Genomic DNA, 23,701 nt, shown 5'->3' with positions numbered 1-23,701 from the left:
GGCAATGTGTATCAATTGTGACACAAAATGAAGCTTCTGGAAAGTCAGTACTGCTGTGCAAGAAAGGACTCACAATGGTGGCACACTATACACCAAGCAGAGAGACTACAAAAAGAACAAAGGAAAGAAAAGCCATTCTCAAAGGTGATTTAATCCACTGAAAGTTAACTATTTTTTTTGCTTATGAGTCTTAAAAAGTTCCTAACTGTAGTGAAAAAAAAAAAAAGCGGGGGGGGGCGGGGCAGGGAAGACACAGTTCCAGTTACACGACCACACAACACATACAGATTGATAATAGGTCCTTTTTGAGTACTGTGCTCCATAAGGCACTTCACAGGTCCATCTTTCAGATACAGGCTTTATGCACCTGTTTACATGAAAACCACCATAAAGAGTATCAGCGGAGAAGAGCAAAGCACTCTTCAGGAACATCTCATCATCAACCAGCATACAGGAGAATGGCACACACAAAATTATTTTGGAAAGGGCCCACTGCCTCTGTCAAGTTTGGTGTTTGGTGGTTGATGTATTCCTTGATCCAGTGTTTCTGCTCCCCTCTCCACAACAGAAAAGCTGTGCATGCTGAAAAGAGCTGTGTGATTATTTGGGTTATTTCTGTTTGTTTGTTTGGCACAATGTAATAAATGGTTCAACCTAAACCAAAAATTTTGCTTCCACTCAGTATTTATTGGGAGAAAAGGAGATTGTGCCTGCATGTCTATCTCATTCTGTAGCCCGCAGATTCAGAGGCTTATATAATAACAGATGGCTATGAGTTTCGGTCCTTGATCCAACAAATTTTATGTACAACAGTCTGTAGCAGCACCAACATGAGAGATTTTGATCAACTCACATTCCTGGCTAAAAAAATACTCCTGGAATCTGATTAACGTGGATTTAAATCCTCCTACGTAGAAGACACAAATCTCCCAAATTCTACCTGAATACCTTAAACATCAGCCTGAAGAGTGAATGGCATGACTTCCCTGATGATTTTATGAAGTCTAAATACATTTTCCCCATTTGAAACTACTCATTATTGGCTTCAGATTGGCTTTGGGGGGGGGTGGGGGGGTGCGGGGGGCAGAGAAACTTTTGATCTCTTCCTAAGTTAAGGTGCGGTTCCTATATATTCTTTTTATATATATATATAAAGTCATCCTTTGAAAGGGTAGACTGCAGATATTATAGGCCCCTCTTCAACCCACATAAATATCTATGTATGTTTCTCGTGCACATTCTCATCTGTGCTTCAGCATCACAATTTTTCCTACAAGATTTTAAGATTATTTTTCAATTACAGCCTTATCAGTAGATTGCAGTAACTGGGGAATAAAGAATTCACATCCTCATCACTACAGCTTCTGTGTTTTGACATCTGCATAAGTGAATTAATTTTCAGGAGCATTGATCCTCTATGACTCTAATTGCCTTCAGCACCTTAAAAAAATTAGTATCCACAACACATTGAAAAACCTGTGGGCAAAGATATTGATCTTGCCTTACATTAAACTTCCAGACTATCAGAAAATACTAGTAGGTGTATGGCAGATAATTTAGGAAGTCTGGAGACTTTTCAATGGAAGATTTTATCTGAGGCATGAAATAATGAACATAAATATATGAATTTTCTGAAAAGCTAGCAACCCTAGCTTTTTAGTAGTTGGGGGAGGGGGGGGGGCTGTGTGTGAAGTAATGAGAGTTGCATAAATGCAATCTACTGGCAGGAAGACACTACACTAACGGGAGTTAAAAACTCGTGATTAGTTTAAGCAATCGTTATGTATTAATTGAGTAATTCCAATTAACAAAACAGGAGGGTAAAGGAAAAATATTTTCCATCTATTGAATGGAAACATGATATTTACACTTGTCTGCTATGCTGTGAAGTAGTGACCAATAAATTGAATTTAAACATCAGAAGACAGCGTGCTACCAGAGGATAACAGTTCATAATAACAAGCATTGCAAATTTTTATACCCCTCCTTACATAAAAACCAGTCAATACACTTTTAAGGCAAATCCCTGTGGTATGGCCAATAAACAACAGGTTGCATCCACTTAGCTGTGTCTTTGCTTTTCCCTTTATGTGGTAAAACCAGATGACAGCATTCAAGAATCGCTTTAGGCCTAACAGCCTTGAACAGACCCTTCTCAATTAATGTCAGTTCTTATGTTCAGGCTTGCCAAAACTGTTAGTGTTCCCAGACTTCAGAAAGCAGGGAATATCTGTATAGCATCTCCCCCGCTACTGTCTTCAGGTAGTATCTCTTGTTTCATTTCAAATCAAACTACTGAAGCGTATGTGATTGAGGTGGAGCTCTCCCATTCTTCACAATACCTAGGAAGTTCTAAGTCCTCTCATATACAACATGAAGCTTTTGCCTATCAGCTTCTAATTTCACTGAATCAGCACATGGTCCTGGAGGAACTAAACACCAACCTGATGTTGAACCCTATTAACCCGCTTTCCCACTTCACTTACCATGTCTGCCCCAAAGCATTTGGTAGTTACTACCCACATTATAACTTCAATTTGTTAGCCATGCCAGAATTTCCAAAGTTGTAAAAACACCAAGTCTGTGAATATTTTATTTCTATCAAGTTAAAAAGTAACTTTGGTTATCCAAGTGAATTTTAATTAAAACTTCATAAAAAATTAACATAATTAATCTTTTCCAATTTGTTTACTCTATTTTATTTTGTATATATAAGGAAACATACCAAAATCCACAAGCTTGACTCCTCCTTCAGTGGTCAAAAGGATATTATTTCCCTTAATATCACGGTGGATAGTTTTGTTTTCATGCAAATGTTGAAGTCCCTGGAAGGTGGGATGTAAACAAGAACTTTTTACTAACAGCTCTGTCCTCTGTATTACATTTGCAGAAACAAAAAGGTAGCAGAAAAGTATGAAAAAACTTAAACCAGATATTATTTTTTTTTAACCCAAATCCACAGAGATGTCATTCTTACTAGAAAAACACTTGGCATACCATGACCAATAGGTATTTTTTAATTGCTTCAATTTATGTCAAATAGAAATTTTAAGATAAAAGCAGAAAAAAGCACTATAAATCTACACTATATATTATACCTTTAGAGTATAAACTCAAAGAAAACTACTAAGGCCTAAATTTCGCTGCAGAACATCAAATTCCAGTTTAAAAAAAATGAAAAATAAAGATACTTGAGCCTGACTACCCACAAAAATATTCTTGTAGCAGTGTTTGAATTCACTAGATCTGTTGATCATCTTGCTATAAAAATATTTTGGAGCTAGTCGTAAGAAATTGAAGATATATTTCTGCTATTTCTCAAAAGAAAAGCGATTGTGATGCAGAACTGTATTTACTAAGGAAATTAATCAATGGTCAGAAATTCAAATTAATTCTTTTAATAATGAAACAAACAGATTAATTGCTCTTTACCTTGCTTGTTCAAAAAGAACCATCTAAATTACACATTACCTTGATTTCATTAAACACTGCTACAATACAAGCTAGTGAGCCATGTTAGTGGGGACATTCAAAGAAAAAAATATGAGCTGAATGTTGACTGTCCTTTCACTGAGAGATTATCTTACCATCAGAGCTTCATGTAAAATGTAAGCAATTATAAGTTCATTCATCCTTTCGCCTCTTTTCAGAAATCCTTTTACGAGATCAGTCACAGATCCACCGTTGCACAGCTACAAAACATCGGGGGAATATGAAAAGAAATTAAGTGTTGGAGTGGCCATCTGGTTTTAGTTTTCAGTAGTTCTCATATTTATAGCCAAATCAGCTCCTATTGAAGTGGCAAACCACAAATTTGTCCTTATGTCTACCATTTTTACAAACAACATACACAGCAACTTTTGCCAATTTTTTTCAGTACTTTCTGCATTTAATTCTTCTTGCCCAAACACAAGTACAGCAGTCTGTTTACCTATATACACGATTGCTTTTCACTGAAACAGAAGTAGCTTATAGTGCAATAAATGTGCTGTGAAGGCATGTTCTGTGGGTCACGCTAATTGCTTCTTGTATTCATCATGTGCAACTCACCAGCAATGCAGATTATTACAGCATCAATTCTCAGGTACAAAAGCTACATACAACATAAAATGATTTAAGGCATCAGAAGACAGGCAGCAGAGAAATTCCGCCAACAAGAAAATCTTCCAAGAGGAAAGCTGCCCTCTTTGCCAAGCAACACTTAATTCCTAGTGTTCAAGGATGTTATACACAAAGGATGGGCATCATGGAAGATTATGGAAGCACTGTGGAAAGAAAGGTTTCATCTCCCACTGAAACAAGGTGGGCCACAGGTGTAAGACTAATTATAGCCCTTGTAGCATCAACCCTGTCAGCTTCTTGTTCCAGATGCAGAGCCACAATCTACACTGGACGGTCCTTAGACTCCCGCAACCAGTCCCATATACATGGGAAGCAGTTTGGCCTTGCTCTCTAAAAAGATTAGTGAGCACACATTACCAGCAGATTAGTTTAAATCTGTAATATTTCATATGTTCGTTTTTATCACTTACAATTTTTCCGCAGGAAGGAGCAGCAATCTAACTTTAGTGGCTAACTGTAGCAGTTACATCCCCACAAAGGTGAAACTGGTACTTAAGCCCTTAAACTATCCATAACGCACCTAACAATATTCATTGATTGAAGAGCCATTGCCTGTCAAGGCGTAGCTGCTTCCAACAGAATAATGAAACAAATTTTAAGTTTTATACTGCATCATCCAGTAGCTTTTCATATGAAAAAAAAATACCCATATAGGACATTTTACCAATGTAGCACAAAACAGGAATTCCTTTTGACTACAGATTTTGAAGTCTATTCAAACCAATGGCATAATTTATCAATAAAACCTTTCAACTCAGAACTCCACACATGAGATACTTTTGTATATGATTTTAAAATCTGTTCTTCTATACCTCTACATTTTTTCTGTGGTACAATTACAAAAAGATTTGTACCTTACAGTATAAGACATTTTATAGCTCTTTGCACCCAAACATAACAGTAATTTTCTGACTACCTTTGGAACCACTGGGTTGCAGTGAACTTGCACAACATGAATGTCTACACAAATACCATTCATCTTATTGCAAGATGTGTCCCCCATCAGGTCAATGAAAGCTCTGGTCTGACAGATGCTGAGCTCTACGGCCACAATCTTGGAACTCAGTCTTACCCTTACTTCAGTGGGATAACAAGCATGCTTGGAGAAGGAAGAACTCATGTTTAAATTACAAGATTAAGCCCTTTGCTGGATCAGGGTCAGTTTTCCAAGCAGGATTTAATTTACTGTCTTTAGCCATGCTGGTCTGCCTTCTCCATTGACTTTTTCTAGTTGTTGGGGGTTTTGTTTTTGGTTTTGGGTGGGGTTTTTTTGTTTGTTTGTGGTTTGTTTTTTTTTACCATGACATTATCTTTCCAGGGACTCTATTGTCTTAACTTTGCCACATCACTGACATGTTTAATCAAACCGAATGGATGATAACAATTCTGGTTGATTTAATGCACTTGCATTTCAGGGCACTAAAACTGTCTGACAAGTGACAAATCAACTGTGAAATAGATTACACATATGATACTCTTCAAACTATTTTTCTTCATTATCTAGTAGTAAGTTTTTGCTTCTTATGGACGGATCTTTTCCTGTTTTCTTTACAGAGCTGGGTATCTGCTAGTATTTCTCTTCAAGGTAAAGAAAACTAATCCAGAAAAGAACATATTATTTTTGTACGGGGCAGAAGGAAGAAACTATACCTCAGAAATCACCTTTTTCAATGTTTAGGCAGGAAAGGCAAGACTGAATGTATTTGCCTGGGTCTACAATGTTAATTTTTGCTTTCTTAAACATGCTGCTTTATCCCTTTCATAAGATATAAAACCCTATTACAAGATAAATACCTGTATTATAAGATAAAACTTCTCTAAAATATCAGGTAAAGTAAGATACTAAAACTGTGGTTATTTTAGATCAAATCAAAACTGAACCTGGATATGTAAAAGGTCAGCTAAGCAGGTCTTGAAGAAAAAAAAAAAAAAACAGAAATCACCCACACCACCATGGAAATCCTCCACTGAGTCCCAAGGCATGGTGACTGCTTAGGCAGAGTTCAGCTGAGGATTTCATACCTGCTGGTTGTTGTCCACACAGGGCAACTTCGCTTTTGCTACTTCTGTCTCAAAGATTTCTACTTTTACATATATCAAACAACTTGTATTTTTCTGAGACCACCAGCACAGGAGTAAGAGGCGAAAAAAGGCTAAGTATTAGAATGTAAGCAGCTATAAGGAGGAAAAGGGATTATTGGAATACACCTACAATTAGAAAAGGAGATTACGGCAGACACTGTGTGTGCTCTGTGCTGCCTGGGGCAGGAGGCGGGGAATGATGACGACAATGACGACACACTTTAGTATTAATCTTGTCCTATTTTTCTACAGGCTGAGCAAGTCCTTATGGGTAAAATGTTGCACTCACCTTTCTACTGCCTGGTTTTTGCAGATGAAGCTGTCACATGTCCCTATAACCATACACATAACTAAAGTTCAAACGGTGATTCTTTCTTCTGACTCAGGCTATCAAATTGCCTATGTGTTCAATGCAAGCTTATCATAAACACATAAAAAGTCCCTCTCATAACAAGAAGATCTCAGGATCTTCTCCTCCCTTTCAAAAGAAGCAGCTACAGAAAACTACAGCACTCCTGCCCAGTGCAGTTCTTGACCATGCTGGCTTGGGAATCTGAGTAGACAGGAAGATAAATTATACTTGGGGACGTAGACCAGGATCTACTTCATGACATAAAAACTTAAAAGGGAAAAAAAACGCCAAACCATAAAAAAATAAAAAAAATAAAATCACATTTCCTTAACTCATACAGCCCTTCAATGAGAGATTATGGGATAAACGTTATTTAGCAGTAATCCCAGACTGGAAGTGTCCTTGGGTGTTGTTAAATATTGCAGCTTACAATCATGATCTCTGCTGCTTCTTAGCAGTATGCTGTCCACAGTAAAAAACTTGTGTAGCCTCTTACCAAAGTTACTGCGTTTAAGTTAAGCTAACTGCGATGCTCTGATGACAAGAAATCATGAAGGCAACAGAGATAACTTTTTAAAAAGATCTTTCTAGTTTCCAGTGAAACATCTAGAGAAGAAAGGTGCTAGTAGCTATTATTTTGTTGCAAGCATTGTGAACACACATGGTCAAATAGCTAACCAGTCTGTGTCATTACTTCACATCATTTGGTAAAATCTCCTCAGAATACCTTGATGAGGGGTACTATAAGCAGAAAACAATAAACATGTGGAGAACTCAGGACACAGACATGACATATAGTAGAAGCTATGTGTCTACCCGAGCTGTGCCACGAGGCTGCTTCCTACCCTAAATGTCAAAGTAACTCACCAAATCAAATGTCCTTCAACCTGTCATGAGACATGAGCCCTTCTGGGAGGAGAGAGTAATAATTCTGTTTCTCCCTCTCACACTCAAAACACACACCAACATTCTCTCTTGTATACACAGACACATTTCTTGTGGTTCGTATCAGTTTTTTTCTGATACGTATCAGAAAAATCTGGTATGGGAGAAGTGCTGATGGCATGTTAGCTCAAGTTTGGCAGCACAAGTAGTGGAAGGTGTAAACTGAATGGACTTTCTCAGTTTGGTTCTTATACCACATACTTTGGTATGTGAAATACATGTAAAACCAAAGCCCTTGAGTTTGAACTGTTTTTTGAAGTCTCCAAAGGCTGCAATTCCCCAATAAAGGATAAAAATAGTCTTTTAAGCTTTGAATAAACTTAATGTAGAAAGAGACACTCTTATAAATACCCAGCCTATGAGGCACAATAAAGGAAGATATTAGTGAACCTCCCACAAGGACGTTATTTCGAAATGCCACCTTGATAACTTTGTACATAAGCAATTTTCATCAATTTAATGTTAGTCACTTCTTCTATTGTTCCCTTGTGATTTACAGGAATTTTCTTTACTGGCAGTATTTTTGGTGCCTGCGCTGATAGAATGCAAATATTATCTGCAAACACAAGCAACTAAAAGGGAGGTAAAGAGAACCCTTCAGGATACCTAAAAAGGGGTGGAGAAGACAGAGACAGATGCTTCCCAGAGGCACACAGCTAAAGATGAGAAGCAACAATCCCCAACTGCAAGACAGTAGATTTCTACTGGACATAAAGGAAAAATCTTCCAACAAGAGTAGTTAAGCACTGGAACAGATTACCCTGCAAGTCTGTGTTATCTCCGTACTCAAAACTTGAATGGAAAAGACCCCATGCAAACCTGTAACACTGAATTTAATCATCTTTGAGCAGGGGGCTGAACCAAATAACCTCCCAAGTTTCCTTCCAAGATATAATTTTCTATGTTTCATAATATTTGGATTTTAAAATATTCAGTCCCTAGTTTGGATATTTATATAGCAGAAACAGGGTGAAAGGACTATGGAAATCTTGCACACTCGGACCAAGGAAAAGAATAATTTGAAAGGCTTGATCCATCCATGTTGAAAACCTGCCTGAAAGAAAATCTTGCGTACTCAGATCAAGGGAAAGAACAATTTGATAGAAGGCTTGATCCATGTGAAAAATCTGCCTGAAAGGGCTGCAGCTCTGATGGCCATACATAGCTGTATCAGAAGAGGTGCTTATGACTGTTCTACAGTGGTAGCAAAGAGCTCCTCTTTTATGATTTTCTGGCACTCAAAAGGCAAAGACTCATACAGGGATGACACACACTCCCCCACCCACCCATCTGCCACAACCCTGTGCTACTGCAAAGCGATCTTCAGCAAGAGATTTATAAAACAGCATGACCTTAACACATGAAATATCAGTTGAGATTGCCATCACATCACAGTCATGCAGGTGTTCTTTGTGGGTCTTACTCTTCACCTGCCCCGGCTGATACATTTCTCTCTTCAGCTCTTCACGATGCTGATGGCCACTGAATAAGGATTCAATATCAGCTTTGCTTTTAAGAAAACTATCAGTTGCATTTTTATTAGGGCTATTACAGCTTTTAATCATCCAACTGCTCCTGATTCATGCATCAGTACTAAGCTGTCAGGTAACATTTGCTTGCATCCTGCAGTTGTCAAGGTGCTTTCATCTTATTTCAGTAGCTTGGATGCAAACAGCAGGGCAACTACAATTACTACGTTGCCCATCTTCACAGGCTGCACAGACATAAATGACTGGGTAGCACATCACATGTGCACAACTTATGGCATGCATGAATGATAGTTATGAAAAAGTTGCATTGTCCAACCTTGCTTTAATGTTACCGCACATAAGAATGCTAAAAGCATCTCAGGCACTAATCCCTACTTTTTTCTGTTCTTAGAATAGATCAATAATCTGACCTGTTCCAGTGAGCATGCTGTACAGCAGCACTGCCAGCCTCTGAGCTAACTGTACCTTCCTTTTAGTACTAACTGCTGTAAAAGCAAAAGATTCTTATTTGTTGCTGTTGTGTTGCCATAGAACTACAGAAACATAAAAGGGACTTCAAGAAATTAGTTCACTGCATTTGCATTGTGTAGATATCTGGTACTTTCAGGTGGTCCTTGACAGATATTTGTCTAATATGCTCCTAAAAATCTCCCAGTGAGGGAGACTAGTCTTTCCAAGTAGCCTGTTCCCGTGTTTCACTAGCCCAATAGTTAAAGCATTTTTCCCACTATCCAGCCTGAATCATTTTTGCTTCCAATAAAACTGCTTTAGCTTTGCCATTCCCTACAGTAGGCTTTGATAATAAATTATCATTATTCTCTATTTAACATCATCTCTGTCAGACTACTGTCATGATATATGATTTTTCTCTTTTTTAGGCTGTACAGTTAGTTGCTGTAACCTTTTCAAATCATCCATGTTTTCTAAATTTAGACTGCCTGCAATTTGCCACTGATGTTTGTGACACATTTTGCCTCAAACTGCATACAGGATTCCTATGGAAGCCTTAGCTGGAAAAGCTTAACAGAACAGAACACTCTCCACATTGCAGAGAATCCCTTTCTGCAGTCCCATTGCCTGATCAGCTATGTCCCATTTTTTCCTACGGATAGCTGTACTTTGCATGTATCTACTGATTTTTTTTCCCCCCCTCTGATCAAAAAAATATCTCTGGTATTCACAACTGTGAATATAATCCTGTTCTCCAATATGCCTGTAATTAAACTAGGTGTCCACTCCCAGCTTTTTAATGTGGACTTTATTTCATCACTCAAGTTACTAATGAAGAGAAACAGACCACAAGCAGATGCCTACTTGAGAGTCTCCCTGACCAAAAGTGAACTACTGAGTCCAGTTTTACAAAAAAGAGGTTATCCACTTTGTTGTTTATGTGAAGTTTCTCTATTTCCACATTTTCCTCACAAGAATGTCACATGGCACCACATCAAATCCCTACAAAAGACACATCTCATCTATTGCTTTCTCCTTGCTTTAACAAGGTTAACAAGGTAACACCAGTTACCCTGTTAAAAGATGAGATTTTATTAATATTTGTTCTGGCCCAATCCAATCCACCACTTACCACATTACTGTGTTCTGGGTATTTCTACAGAGGTTTCTATTAATTTGTTCTGTAATAATTGTGGGTAACAAAGTTAAACAGACCGGTCTGTATTTCCCTAGGTCATTGTTTTTCCTCACTTTGTAAAGACATGCATTAGAGATTCTTGTATCTCATTTCTCTCTTGTATTAGTAACATAATCTTGTCTTTACCACTCTCCACATTAGCCTCTCTGAGCTTACCCTTACATGCCTGTGCTTAGCTGCGCATTTTTGTTTCTCCTATTTGAAGGCATTCTGAAATATTAAAAGAAGCAAACCCTGATGCACTCTTATTTGTCTCTTGCTGTGCTTTTATATTTTCTCTGCATCAGCTGATTTGCTGTTGTGTGTTTAATGTCTTTCAACAACTGCCAGCTACCCTGCTTTCCTTCATTTTTTACACTATTTTTCCTTAGCACAGGTACCTACCAGTTCCCCAAGCTGGGTGAAGCATACTCTTCTAAAACCCACTATCCTTACTCTGCTGCTCCACTGTCCTTCCTTTCCTCAGGAAAGTGACCACAATTATTTTGGGGACTTTTTCCCTCAAATTTCCTTCCATCTTATCTTCTCTATCAGAACAGAATCAATCTGATAGAGCCATTTCAAGAATCACTTTCTTTGCCATCTGTCTCCAAAATAGAACTTGATGGACTGTCCATCTCACAATCCTGGCTGTCACACAGGGCCACCTTTGACCAGATTAACTCCTATTTTCTGCCTATGGTGTGACATGTCTTCACAAATACTATCGCCAAAGAGCACGTTCCACTGACAGCACCTAACGCCTACCACAAGCACTTGAAGATCCTTGTGAAGACTTACAGGGAATTACATCAGCTCCTTCAACAGACCAAGTGGTTCAATACACCACTCCTGTCTGTGCAGCACAGTTTTGATTTCACCTCAAATGGAACAAAGATGTGCACTGTGGCTCCTATTTTCCTAACAACAGTACAAGATAACCCATAACCAAAAGAAACCATTAGAATGCTCTGTGGTTTTAGGTAAAGTTGATTCATGCTTTCAGTTTAGCGTGAATGAAACGCATCACTGAAACAGACATCCTTCCTGAGTTATTTAGTTTCAGTGATCACAAATCATGTGGTATTTATAATTTTCCTCTCTTACATCATCTAGCACCTCCAGGGCTGTGTTAGTCACAGCCTCACGGGCATTTGTTTGTTGCTTCTGATTTCTTCACTTTCAGTTTGGCTTTTAACTTCTTATTTTCTGTCACATACACATGCTGACAAGACAGCCAGCCAGAAGAAGTTTGCCTATTCTATCTTACGCAGTGCTGGCCTTCACAGCCTCTTATCTTTCTCAGTCAGGACATAGATATGTCTACCCCACACCACTGTCAAAATGGAAAAGCCACATCTATGCCAATATTGTATTCTTTGAGATTTCTTCTTTCAAACTCAGCATAATTGAATGAAGGCATTAGGCTTTACATAGACAAAAAGAAAAAGAAGTCATTCCCTCAAAGGATGATTTTTTCTGTTCTAAAACATTTGTAATATTGTTAATATTGTTTTGTCTCTAGCAAAACAAAACAAAAAAAGGAAATAGGTGACAGTGCTATACAAGAGGTTTACCAGGCAAAGCCCAGCTGAATCCCCCTGCTAGCTGTTCCTGACACGAACTTCATATTGCACCACCCCATAATTCACAGTATTTATGTTATGATACAATACATTTACAAAGTTGCTAGTGAAGAAATTAATGTATCACCTGTCCACATCTCCCTAAAAAAGTATACAGCTGAAGTGCTTTTAGTGCTGTGTAAAGCAACTGAGATCTAAATCACCAGATAATTCAAATACAAACAGAAATTCTGAAGGGGCTTCAACTACAGCTTCACAGCCCGGCAACAGCATAAGACAGCTGTAATTTTTAAAAAATCAAATAAATGGAAGGATAATTTTTCAAAATCAGAGCTAACCTAACTACAAAACTAAAAGGCACTGGTCAGCAGAAGAGCCCAGCACTTTCTGAGCAAATGCAAGAGGCAGCTTAACAAGACAGAACATTTTGACACAGAAAACTTAGTGCAATTCATCATTATACAAAGAAGTAGTGGTAAAAATAGCATTTACAGCACAAAACCGTTCACTTGGCTAGGGAGAAAAAGTAGGGCCTAAGTTTGGGATCAACAATGTCAACAGAAGTATTTCTCTTGACTGCTGCAAACTTAGCTGAGGTGCTGGAAAACACGCAGAATCTTGTAAGCAAACAGGGCAGCCTGTGGTAACAGCGAGCCCTTCACAGCATTTATTGCCTGCTCACAACCATGTTGGTTTTGATGACTCCACCAATTAAGAAATATTTCAAAGCACCTTCCTCTTTTATAGAATTATTTCTATATGATTTGGGGCTCAGACAGTAGTTCCGAGTACTATCATGTCCACACTACGCATAATTCATTTTATGTCTGTGCTCCTACATGAAGACAATTTAATATAATTCACTGTGATTTAAGTTACTGCAATAGAAATCTTCCCTACTGAGTTTGAAAGCACGGTTGGGGAAGCACAGATCCAAACAATGGGGTTCTCTAAAGGCTCCTTTTACAGGAGTGAAGCTGAAACACACAGCCAAAAAGCAACTCCACTTGTCACAGGAGTGTGCAGGACAGGTCAGCTTCACTGCTCACGGAGCTGCCTGTCTCTCTCTGGTGACTGTAAAAGGAGCTATGGCATCTCTGTAACCGTCATGGGACCCTATCACAGCAAGAACATCCTGAAGGACATTCCATGACATTCTTAAAGATAATTTTGGAAGAACCAAAAGGATGCTAAACTCAAAAGACTTTTTTTTTTTTTTTTCAATAAACTAGCGGAATGATTAATTCAGAAAGACTAGACCAGAGAGAACTGAAATTAAAGTGCCCCGTAAACCGATCTCTCCCTGCTCACTGCATCTGTGCAAGGTAGTTCCTTGATTCCAGGGATTGGTTTTAGCAGTCAGCAGCTTTCTGAACTGCAACACACTGACCTCTTTACTGGAGCCCAGGAAACTTTTGTTTTTGTTATTGCTGACACCTGGCTGGCTGCTTTCTGCATGTCTCGGCTTCTTGTTCCTTGCTATAGTACTCTTCTCCCATAGCCTGCAGCCTCCAGCCCTCTCTGCCCAACAAAGGAGGATGACGAGACCGTTCTCCCTACAGACAAGTCCATTTGCTCCAGTCACCCTCTTTAAAAAGGGACCCAACATGAAAACTGAGAACAAACACAGCACAATTATGTTGTCTATCACACCTGAACTTAAGCATTTAACTCTCAGATGTCTGAAGTAAAAAGAGACAAGCCTCAGCCTAAGCATTCTTACAATGATTGATGCCACCCCACAATAAAGCTAAAGGAGGTTTGGTAATCTGGGATTTAACTAAAAGCTATGCAAATGTGGGGTTTGGTTTTGGTGTTTAATTTTGGTGGTTTTTTTTTTAAGTAACCTCACATCTTTAGTAAAGATGTGATCAAAAATAAAACATACAGAAAGCAAAGGATGTTAAATATTAGAATGTAAGAGGCATAGTATTCACAAGTTATTTAATTACACAGTAGAGTGGTAAAACTCTGGGGTTTTTTTTCTTGGCTTTGCTTTACTTCATGGTGCCAAAATTGTTAGAGGTTATTCCGAACCAGCTTTTTTTTATGTGCAGTATTCTCTGGGAAGGTGGGGCCATAACATATGCTCACCAGTTGTTTCAAAGATGCGGACTGTGCAAACCACAATGTAATACGAAATACTGATCAAGCAGAGAAATTATGAGTATTTACTAAAAGTTTGAAGCATCAAATGATAGCCACACATCTTTGATCTTGAGAAAACAGGATATAATTCAAGAGTGAAAAACTACTATAATTAGGAAGCAAAGAGGGGCACATTAGAAATGGAGAAATCAAGGCTGATTCTGGCATGTAATGGATCAAAATATTCAGTGTTAGTCTGGATGGAGCACTCATAACCAGACATTACTGAAAAATGACCCATGTTAAGAAATATGAAAAAGTAATTTTCAATTGTTTCATTTTTCTTCTATATATGTCATTTGGAAATACCTGATAATACTCAGACAAATGGCAACTCCCTTCCCCCCACCCCAGCTCCATAAAACCCAAATGGACTAGTTATTTTCCACTATGCTAGTTTCCTGAAAGATTATTGTTCTACAGTAAATCTCCCATATAAAAAAAAGGTGCATATCTGCTTTCTTATTATAACTCTTATCATATATTCTTTTATACAGAACAACTTCCATCCAAAGCTTTTTTAAACTCCACAAATTTGCCTTTATACCCTTAGATGGAAATGTATCCTGCTGTATCTAACAAAAGCATACTGTAAACATGCCAAAGGAAAATCCTAAATAAATTATTCATCTGTACATACCACAAGATCCTCTATTTTATGTAAAAGAGAAGTAACTGAGATAGCGATGTCTCTAGTTTATCTCAGGTAGGCTCACCTCTTTGAAAGCCAGAATGAGACTGTTGGGTCCTGCTTCTAGGCATTCCCACAGATTCCTGTGGGACTCACTTCAGCCAGTGCTTGTAACTCAGAGAGGCCTCAGAGAAAAATGTATGTCACTGAATTTGGATTTTCCCGCTCTTGCCAAAACTATCACAGCATAAGAACAACTCCAGTTTCCATACTCCTACTTATTTCTTACAATTTTATTACTTTTTAAAGACAAAAAACTTCACTCTAATAGAGTCCAACAATTGAAGTCCCAACAGCCTCAATGACAGAAAATTGCCTGCTAAACTTTAGATACGCTAGTCTAAGTCACTCCCACCATGCAATGTCCCAACGAGATCGCATGATCAGCTTCTTCCCAGGCTCTGAGCCTTCCTGCAGGCTGCAGATTTTTACAGCCAAATGCCTTTCCACATCAAAAACAAGCATTTAGCTGCTCTGCAACACTGACAGCAACTCCTCTCTCCCTCTTCCATGCACCGAGAGATGCCATAGTGACAACACTGTTATCTGAGAAAGGAAAGGGGTCAAGCTAATGGAGACAAACATGCTTTTCTGCTGGCCATCAGAAGTCTTACATGACACTGGAAAACTCAGCAAGAGACAAGGACAGACTCACCCGCCTTGCTCTGAGCTTTTCTTTTCCGTGCCCAGCCTGCTTTGGCAGAAACAGCATTCTGAAGTGGTAGTCTGTGTCTGGATGCACAAAAGGAGCAGTGTCTTGTGAAAAGTCTCATTCTGTTGACCATGCGGGGGTGTTACAGTTGTCCTGATCCTTGAAATCCATATTGTGCTTCTGGCTATTTCAGCCTCCTTTTTTAAAAAGGAAAATACCAATATATATCTTTGGACAGTGGTTGCTTCCCTTTTACAGGAAACTACACTGCAACTTAGAGTTGCACTGTTAGTATCTCAACTCCCTAGCAGAAAAAGAATCTCCATTCCTCAAGGCAACCGGACCTGCTGAGACCAGTATTTCTTTAGATAAATATATTCTGTACAGAAGACATTACATAAAAAGGATTTATTTTTAATTTTTGTTGTTTAAAGAAGAAGGATGCACTCCAGTGAGTTTCACCATATATTAGAATTACATGTGATGTCAAATAGGCAACATGATCAGAAGCTCTTCCATGTATAGTAGGTCAGTGAAGGATCCAAGATTATTAGCCACACAAGACTTGGGCATTAATTATTCTCATTTTTCTCTACCTGACACATATGTAAATTTGCTGTCACTTTTCATTTATGAGTCTGTGAGGAAAATGTATACATATTTCATGAATTGTAGGGCTCTCTTTACGACCAGTTAGCATTTGCGAACATCTGGAAGCATCTGATTTGCTAAACTTCTCTCTTCAAACAGAAGATACAGCACAGCAAATGCACTCCAGGCCAGATACAGCAGCGCAGCTGTGTTTGTTGTTCAGCATTATTCATTCTACCCAGGAGTTACTGTAACACCTTCTTCTCTGGGCCTTATGAGCAATTATCCCTAACCAGCCACCTCTGACCACGCCATTCTTCCTATGAACCCTTGCGTTGGCTGCCCCTTCCCAATCACATCAAACATGAACTAGTTGCTTCTACTGTCAAAACCCACAGCTGTCCTAGTATCTTTCCTTAGGCAGCAACAGATCTTCTCCTACCCCTGATCAGCTCACAGTGCTGGCATCCATCACTGGGTAACTCTAGGCACAACATGTTTTCCTTTCTGCTCTGAAGGAGCAAACCACAGCACTATCTTCCTTCAAATCCTCCTTAGTAACTCTCCTGTGCTACAACGCTGACAAATGCTTGCAACTGCTTGAGATCACAACTGAATTCTGTTATCCCCTTGGTCCTCCATTTGAAAATCTGTTCTGTTTGGCTTAAAGCTTTGATGTAACTCTCTCCTATGAAGGCTCACTTTTAGAACTGGAAAGGAGTGAGTAACTGATACTCCACACATTGTGCTGGGCTTTCCATATCTGTGCAAATTCAAGAATGGTAATTCTAAATGATCTGCACAAAATCAGAACAGAGCGTATCAGGGGATCTCAGCTTGTTATACATTCATTTTATGTAAGTGACTCACCAGACAATTGCAATTGCCCTTGTAATTGGTATCTGAGTGGGAACTACACTGGTTTGCTCTCTGTGCTCATCACACAGCAACAGCCTCCATTAGACAGGTTCTCTCTCAGTTCTTCATCCTGTTACAAACCATTTTGGCTAGGTGTGCAAACTTTTCCAGGTCAGGCAAGCCAACAGATGTAATCTAGTAGCAATGGACTGTCATTACCCTGGTACAGCAGGCTGGCAGTTCGGTATACTGGCACTTCATACCTTTTTTTTTATTTTTCTGTATGGAGCTACCTATACATTACAGTGTCCTCACTGATTAAATGGAATCCACGCTATAGGTTTGTACTTAATCTGTGCTTGCCAAAAGAGTACCAGGTGAACTGATGCACTACAATTCTCTGTGTTGTAGTTGAATTCAGACTCCTGAGAGCTTCTGTTTACTGGGTTTAATGATACAGTTCTTTCTGAAAAAAAGTGACAAAAATAGAAGAGTGCCAAGGATTTAAAAACCACAATTTAGATATTTGTACATTTAAATTTTTTCCTCTTCTTAACTTCAGAAGATTGAAGTAGCAAATTTGAATCACTTCAGTCAAATTTTATATTAGCAAACAGCTGCCAGCTGAATCACAATAAACCTCCACGATAATCTTTCTGCAATTCTTTTGAGTTATCAGTATCTGGTTAGCAGGTTCAATTAACATCAAGAAACACCCAGAAGATCAAACTCAAAGCATACCGCTTTGCCTGCAACAATGCAGAATGACACAAGTTACTGATTTATTTAATGCATTTATTTTCCTATGTTAAAAGGTTGAGGGAATGAAAAAGGCTTCAGAGAAGCTGGTTCCAAGCTATTCTACACTCCCATGTGACACATCTGATGAAGATTACACTAGAATAAGAAAAGGTTCTACAAGAGAACAAAGATGAATCAGGTTCATTTCATCCTGGACTGTGCACAGCCAGCACATGTACAGACTGCACTAGCTACCGGAATACTGTTTGTGAAAGTACTTCTTAACGTGAGAGCTGGTGTCCTGGTTCCAGCTGGGATAGGGTTAATTTTCTTCTTAGTAGCTGGTGCAGTGCTGTGTTTTGGATTTGGTGTGATAGCACACCTATGTTTTTGGGCGTTGCTGGGTGATGTTTATAGCAAGTCAAGGACTTTTCAGTTCCTTGGGCCCTGCCAGTGAGAGGGCTGGAGAGGCACGGGAAGCTGGGAGGGGTCACAGTCAGGGCATGTGAGCCAAAGTAGCCAAAGGGATATTCCATACCATATGACGTCATGCTGAGTATATAAACTGGGTGAGGAAGAAGGAAGGGGGGACATCTGGCATTATGGCTTTTGTCTTCCCGAACCGTTACATCTGACGGAGCCCAGCTTTCCTAGAGGTGGCTGAACACCTGCCTGCCCATGGGAAGCAGTGAATGAATTCCTTGTTTTGCTTTGCTTTACCTATTAAACTGTCTTTATCTCAACAAACGACCTGTCTGATTTTTACTCTTCTGATCACCTTCCCCATCCCACTGTGGGGGGAGTGAGCGAGCAGCTGCGTGGGGCTTAGTTGCCAGCTGGGGTTAAACCACGACAGCACTTTTTGGCACCAAACGTGGGGCTCAAAGGGTTCAAGATAACGACAGATTTTATTAGAACATGCTAGTTCTAATTTATAGCTCTTATTGGTGTTTAGCTATTAATTGGCAAGTTTCTGTGCTTGCCATGGGGCTTGCTTGCCTTACTGTACGTTAGAGTCTAGTGCTTGTTAGTGGCTGCTTTTTGCTTTCGGTGCCTGCTGTACTGCTTATCATACTGTGCTGTGCCCAGGCACATTTTGATAACAGTAATGGTGAATTGCTAAAAAAAAATATTTAGATTTGGAAATGTTTTCATAATGTCAGAATGAATAACGTTACAAAGACATTATATTCTACTATGTGCAATATTATATATAGAAATAAGTATATTGATGGAACAAAAATTAAACCTGCATGCTCTAAGAGGTGACTGTACAGCATGGCAGTGTCATCATCAGGATTTGTGTGTCCGTAAACAGATACTAAACAGAATAGTCTGGGACATCCTTAGTACAACAATCATGGTTGCTGGAGAGCATGAGGGAAATGGACTGCAAAAATTGGATAGACTCCTAAACAGCATCTTCTAGTGCCACCACAGGAGACAGAATGCTGCACTATATGGAGCACTGGTCCAGCTCAACAAGGCACTGCAAATGTTCGAAATGTTCACCTACACATTAGAACAAAAAAAACTAAAAAACCTGCTTTGTCAGTCTTCTTGACATTCAGCACAAAGGAGTGTATTTCTATAATTTCTTGGCATTTCACCTCTAGAAATGAGAGGTTTCTGCAAAATGCTTTAATACTATGAAACTGTATTTTGGAGTGGGAAGTCACTCCATCCAAACTTTTCCCCCTATCAAGCTAAGTTTTAACTCATTAAAGGAATTATTTTTTTTTACTATAAAAATAATTCACGTACCCACTATTTCCTACAAAAATACACAGAGAATGATAAAACACACTTATGTGACTCACAAACCCAAATCCATCTCAAACATGGCACGTATAACTACGTGTCTTTTGAAAATGGACTGAGATGCTTAAAGTTCTACCTTATCTGTGTAGGAAATGAACTACAGAAATATGTTGCATGATGATTCTTGGCCTCTGGCTTATGGTAGCAAGTAAAAGCTGTGTGACACCTACCATTTACCTTGCTGTGGTATTTTCAGCCTTCATTCAGTCTTAACTAAGTTGTTCTTTGCACCAGATCTCAGGCAAGGGCTGTGCCACTTGTTGACCCTACCTGCCCTTGACCTACCTGCTCACCTGTAGGGCCTGATACGATTTACCTCTCTGCTCCATCTTCCATCAGCTTATTTCCAACTACCTCAGATCTATTCCCTTCTGAACTAACATCCAGAGCTGAAAGAAATGGACTATAGCGTGCTCTGCCTTAGCAGTGTCACCATGCTGACGTCTGCTAACATGAAACTGCTAAGCTGATTCATCCCAAGTATAAAACTCAAGTGTTTTCTTTTCACCACAGACTCAATAGGCCAGTTTCTTTCTGCCTCCATCTCTGGACACATGTGACAAAGCTTAATACACCTGACAAAGAATATTGCTGGAAGGAGGATTCTTGTCACAACTGTGGTTAGAACAGTATCCACACAGGAGCAGATGTTCAGCCTGTCTGAGTACAGCCTACAGAGAGAAGGGCATTTCTGAACTGAGAGTCAAGAGTACTGTTATTCCATACAGATGTATTCCTGTTTCATTTTCATTCCCGTAGGTGGTTTCCTTAAAAATGCTGAACTGAGAAAGTTAGGTTGCTTTATTACCAAAAAATGCTAGTGATGCTAAAAGCTCTCGTATTACTAGTTTTCCTCTACTTTTTAATTGTTAAAATTTACATTCTATACTAGTCTCAAATTTAGGTCCTCATGTTAAGATGAGCACAACACAGTAACTTTACACTTCTATAAATACTGTACTAGTGTCACATGCAGAACTAGTGTTACACAAAAAGGTTGTTTATTTTTCCGAGTAAGCATTATGCACATTTTTAACGGATTAGATCTACATTGAAAGGTTAAATCAAAGTAAGAAGTTGACTACATCTCTCTTGAAAATTTATTATATAAAAAAAGTATTTGTTTCTTTTAAAAGAAAAAAATAATGAACAATAGCTCCTATTCTCTCAGAAACATATTTCCAGCTCACAGCACTGCAACTTCAAAATGCTTTACAAGATCAGTTAGGTAACATGCACATTAGCACAGAGACACAGAAATACAACAGAGAAAATGAAATCTGAACGTTGAGGAATTTTACTTCAAAGTGAAAAAAAGACTTTCTATGAAGGCACATGCTATTAGGCACTCAAGTGAGGAGATTCAGAAGAAATGTCATGTTTACCCAGGACTATTCTGTAACAGTTTATTTCCGTTATTCTGAAGCAACTAGTTTTGGCTTTTACAGACATGGAACCTGTCAGATGACCCACAGCAACAGGTCAGCTCCAAATTCAATTTAGTTGTAGGTAAATACTTCTTGATAGTCATCCGGTTTAATGATTTCTAGTCAGAGGACAATACCTTCAACATGGATCATGAACATCTAGTGCCTCATTATTGACATACACCTTACAGCAAGAAGTAAATGAAATGCCAATTTCAGTTAAAAATGGAATGTCCAACTATCTTATCCTAGAATTTGAGAGTAGCTTCAACGGGTACCAAGTCACATAAGAATAGATTCATTTTGGAAAACAGATGGAAGGTGAAGTGGAATATTTCACACCAAGACTGCAATAATCTCATCATAAACCCATCCAAGGTATTTTTTCCAGTATTCAGAACGGGTGCTAAGTTATGAGGTCTGACAATTTTATGATAATTCAAGTATTCAGGACTAAAATCTGTCAAGAACCTTTTACAGTATTGTAGTATAGTCTTTTTAGCTACTTGGTTAGTTTTAGCATCAAAATTATATCTCAGCCACTTACCTGAACCTAGTTCAAATCTGATTAGCCTCTTTTCCCCAAAACACAAACATGATCAAGTGCAATACAAAACAGCTACTGAAAGAAAACTATGGGATACATCAAAAATCACCACACTGTATATACTAACAAAGGTGTAAGAATTGAACAATATGGTTCATATAACCAATGCAGATGACAAAATTAGGAGAAAAGAAACCTGGCAATAATCTTTCTTTCCAGACTGGTTTGCTGTTGATATACTCCATGGGACATGTCTTAAAGAGCTGAGGATTTTTTTCTTCTAGGAAAAAAAAATATTTAATAACATCTACATATATTGATTCAAACACTCCAGAGAGTAACTTTGTCAGAAAACTTCAGTGGTGGCTCTAAGCCAATTGCTGAGTTTTGCCATCTATCACAAGCCATTCCTAGTGGAATTTGAGAAACTTTCCCTTCAAAACCTCCTGCCCACAGATCCCATCACAGAACACAAAAGCAGAGTAAAGCAGTAAGTTCTGCCTTCAATGCCCCATGGCTCCTGTGAGCTCTTCCTAGTAGCTGCAGCTTTGCAGGAATCCAGAACACTACAGTACACAATAGCCTACATTTGATTCTCTACTTTTCCTCCTTGACATCATTTTGGATTCAGATACTGCAGAAGCTGCTTCGTATTACGCAAACTTCAGTGGTCTACCCTGTTCATTCTTCCCATCTTTGGGAACTTATCTATAGGCTAGGTGCTGACTGCAAAAGGTCCATCTTTCATTTCAGAGGATTACACAGAAATTGCAGGGATTAGTTGATAACTGTTTTGTGAGAAGGAGATGAGAAAGATCTCCTCCTTAGTATGAAACTCTGCAAATCTAAATTTCAAGACTGGACTCCCCTCTTCAGGGAATGCAACAGTTCTGAAGTCAAAATGCTCTTTTATGACAAAATAAATAAAAAGCCTAAAACCCAAAGCAATGGAAACAGAGGTCTCTGTAAGCTAAAGACTCACACCACCTTCATGAAGTTAAGACACAAATATATTGTTAAAAAAAGAAAACACACGACAACCAACAACAAAACAGAAGGAAGATGATGAAGATATCTTCGTTCTTATAAACTGTAGGACACCTAAACAGCTACTGTGGAACTCCCCCCCCCCCCCCCAACAGTAACGCTGCATACAAGTTGAAAGGAAGGTGATACTTCAACAGAGGAACCTGTTCCACAAGTTTTCTTTCTCAGATACTTTTATTATAAGGAAAGCTTTACCAAACTCACCATTGGAGTTTATTTTTCTTATGTGTATCTATGCATACACACTCCAATCCACGGCATTCATGGATCTACATGTGCAGTGACAGAAAGCATCCAAGACACACACTCCATACTAGCACTTGCACACATACAGCTTGATATGCAAAGAGTAAATATAAAACTTGTATTCCAGATGTAGGCTTGTATTTTTCACTTTAGAAAACAAATCTATGTGAAATATAAAAATTAAAATATAAACATTTGACTGTTTTCCTCATTGTCTGTTCCATCCTGGCTGTTTGGCACCCACCCTTTAGAGGCCAGAAGTTTCACAGATGGAGTTTTAAATGCCCAGCAGACACAACAGAAGCTATATTTTCAAAGATGCTCACTGCACAAAGAGCTGACATCTTTTGATGTCAGTCTAACCTAATAATTTATCATGGAATTCCAATGCAAAATATTCTTAAAAACATCTTCCCAACGCAAGTCAGAAGAATGTGGAAAAGCTTTTAGAATTTAAGCATTTTTAGAGCTTATTTCCAGGATTAACATTGTATCATTGAGATATTTGGCATGAGATTTGTGTTCACTTAGCTAAAAAATCATAAAATACAACCAATGCTTCAATCTCAACCTTATCAAACACTGATCAAACATCAGTAAGAGCCCTGCAATCAAGCTCTTTACTCTTAGATTAGTCAAAACTGAAGACTGAAACACATGAATTACAGGCCTCACCTTGCTCTGACTCTGAGGAAATTCTGCTGCTTTCAACAGTATTTGAGCAGTAG

General features: G+C 38.7%; 1 protein-coding gene across 9 annotated transcripts in view; it reads right to left on the bottom strand.

Annotated features, from left to right (window-relative positions):
- The window catches only part of MYO3A (myosin IIIA), a 126,349-nt gene that overhangs the window by 84,998 nt on the left and 17,650 nt on the right, over positions 1–23,701 (bottom strand). For all 9 annotated transcript variants that reach the window (XM_040592887.1, XM_040592888.1, XM_040592892.1 and 6 more), the window contains exons 4-5: positions 3,588–3,692; positions 2,726–2,825 (exon numbers count right to left, since the gene is read on the bottom strand). In XM_040592887.1, coding sequence (XP_040448821.1) covers positions 2,726–2,825; positions 3,588–3,692 — 205 coding nt within the window. The remainder of the gene's footprint in view (positions 1–2,725; positions 2,826–3,587; positions 3,693–23,701) is intronic.

Source organism: Falco naumanni, chromosome 4 (genome assembly GCF_017639655.2).
Source record: "Falco naumanni isolate bFalNau1 chromosome 4, bFalNau1.pat, whole genome shotgun sequence".
Classification (NCBI taxonomy): Eukaryota; Metazoa; Chordata; class Aves; order Falconiformes; family Falconidae; genus Falco; species Falco naumanni.
This window is presented reverse-complemented; position numbering and strand designations above follow the sequence as displayed.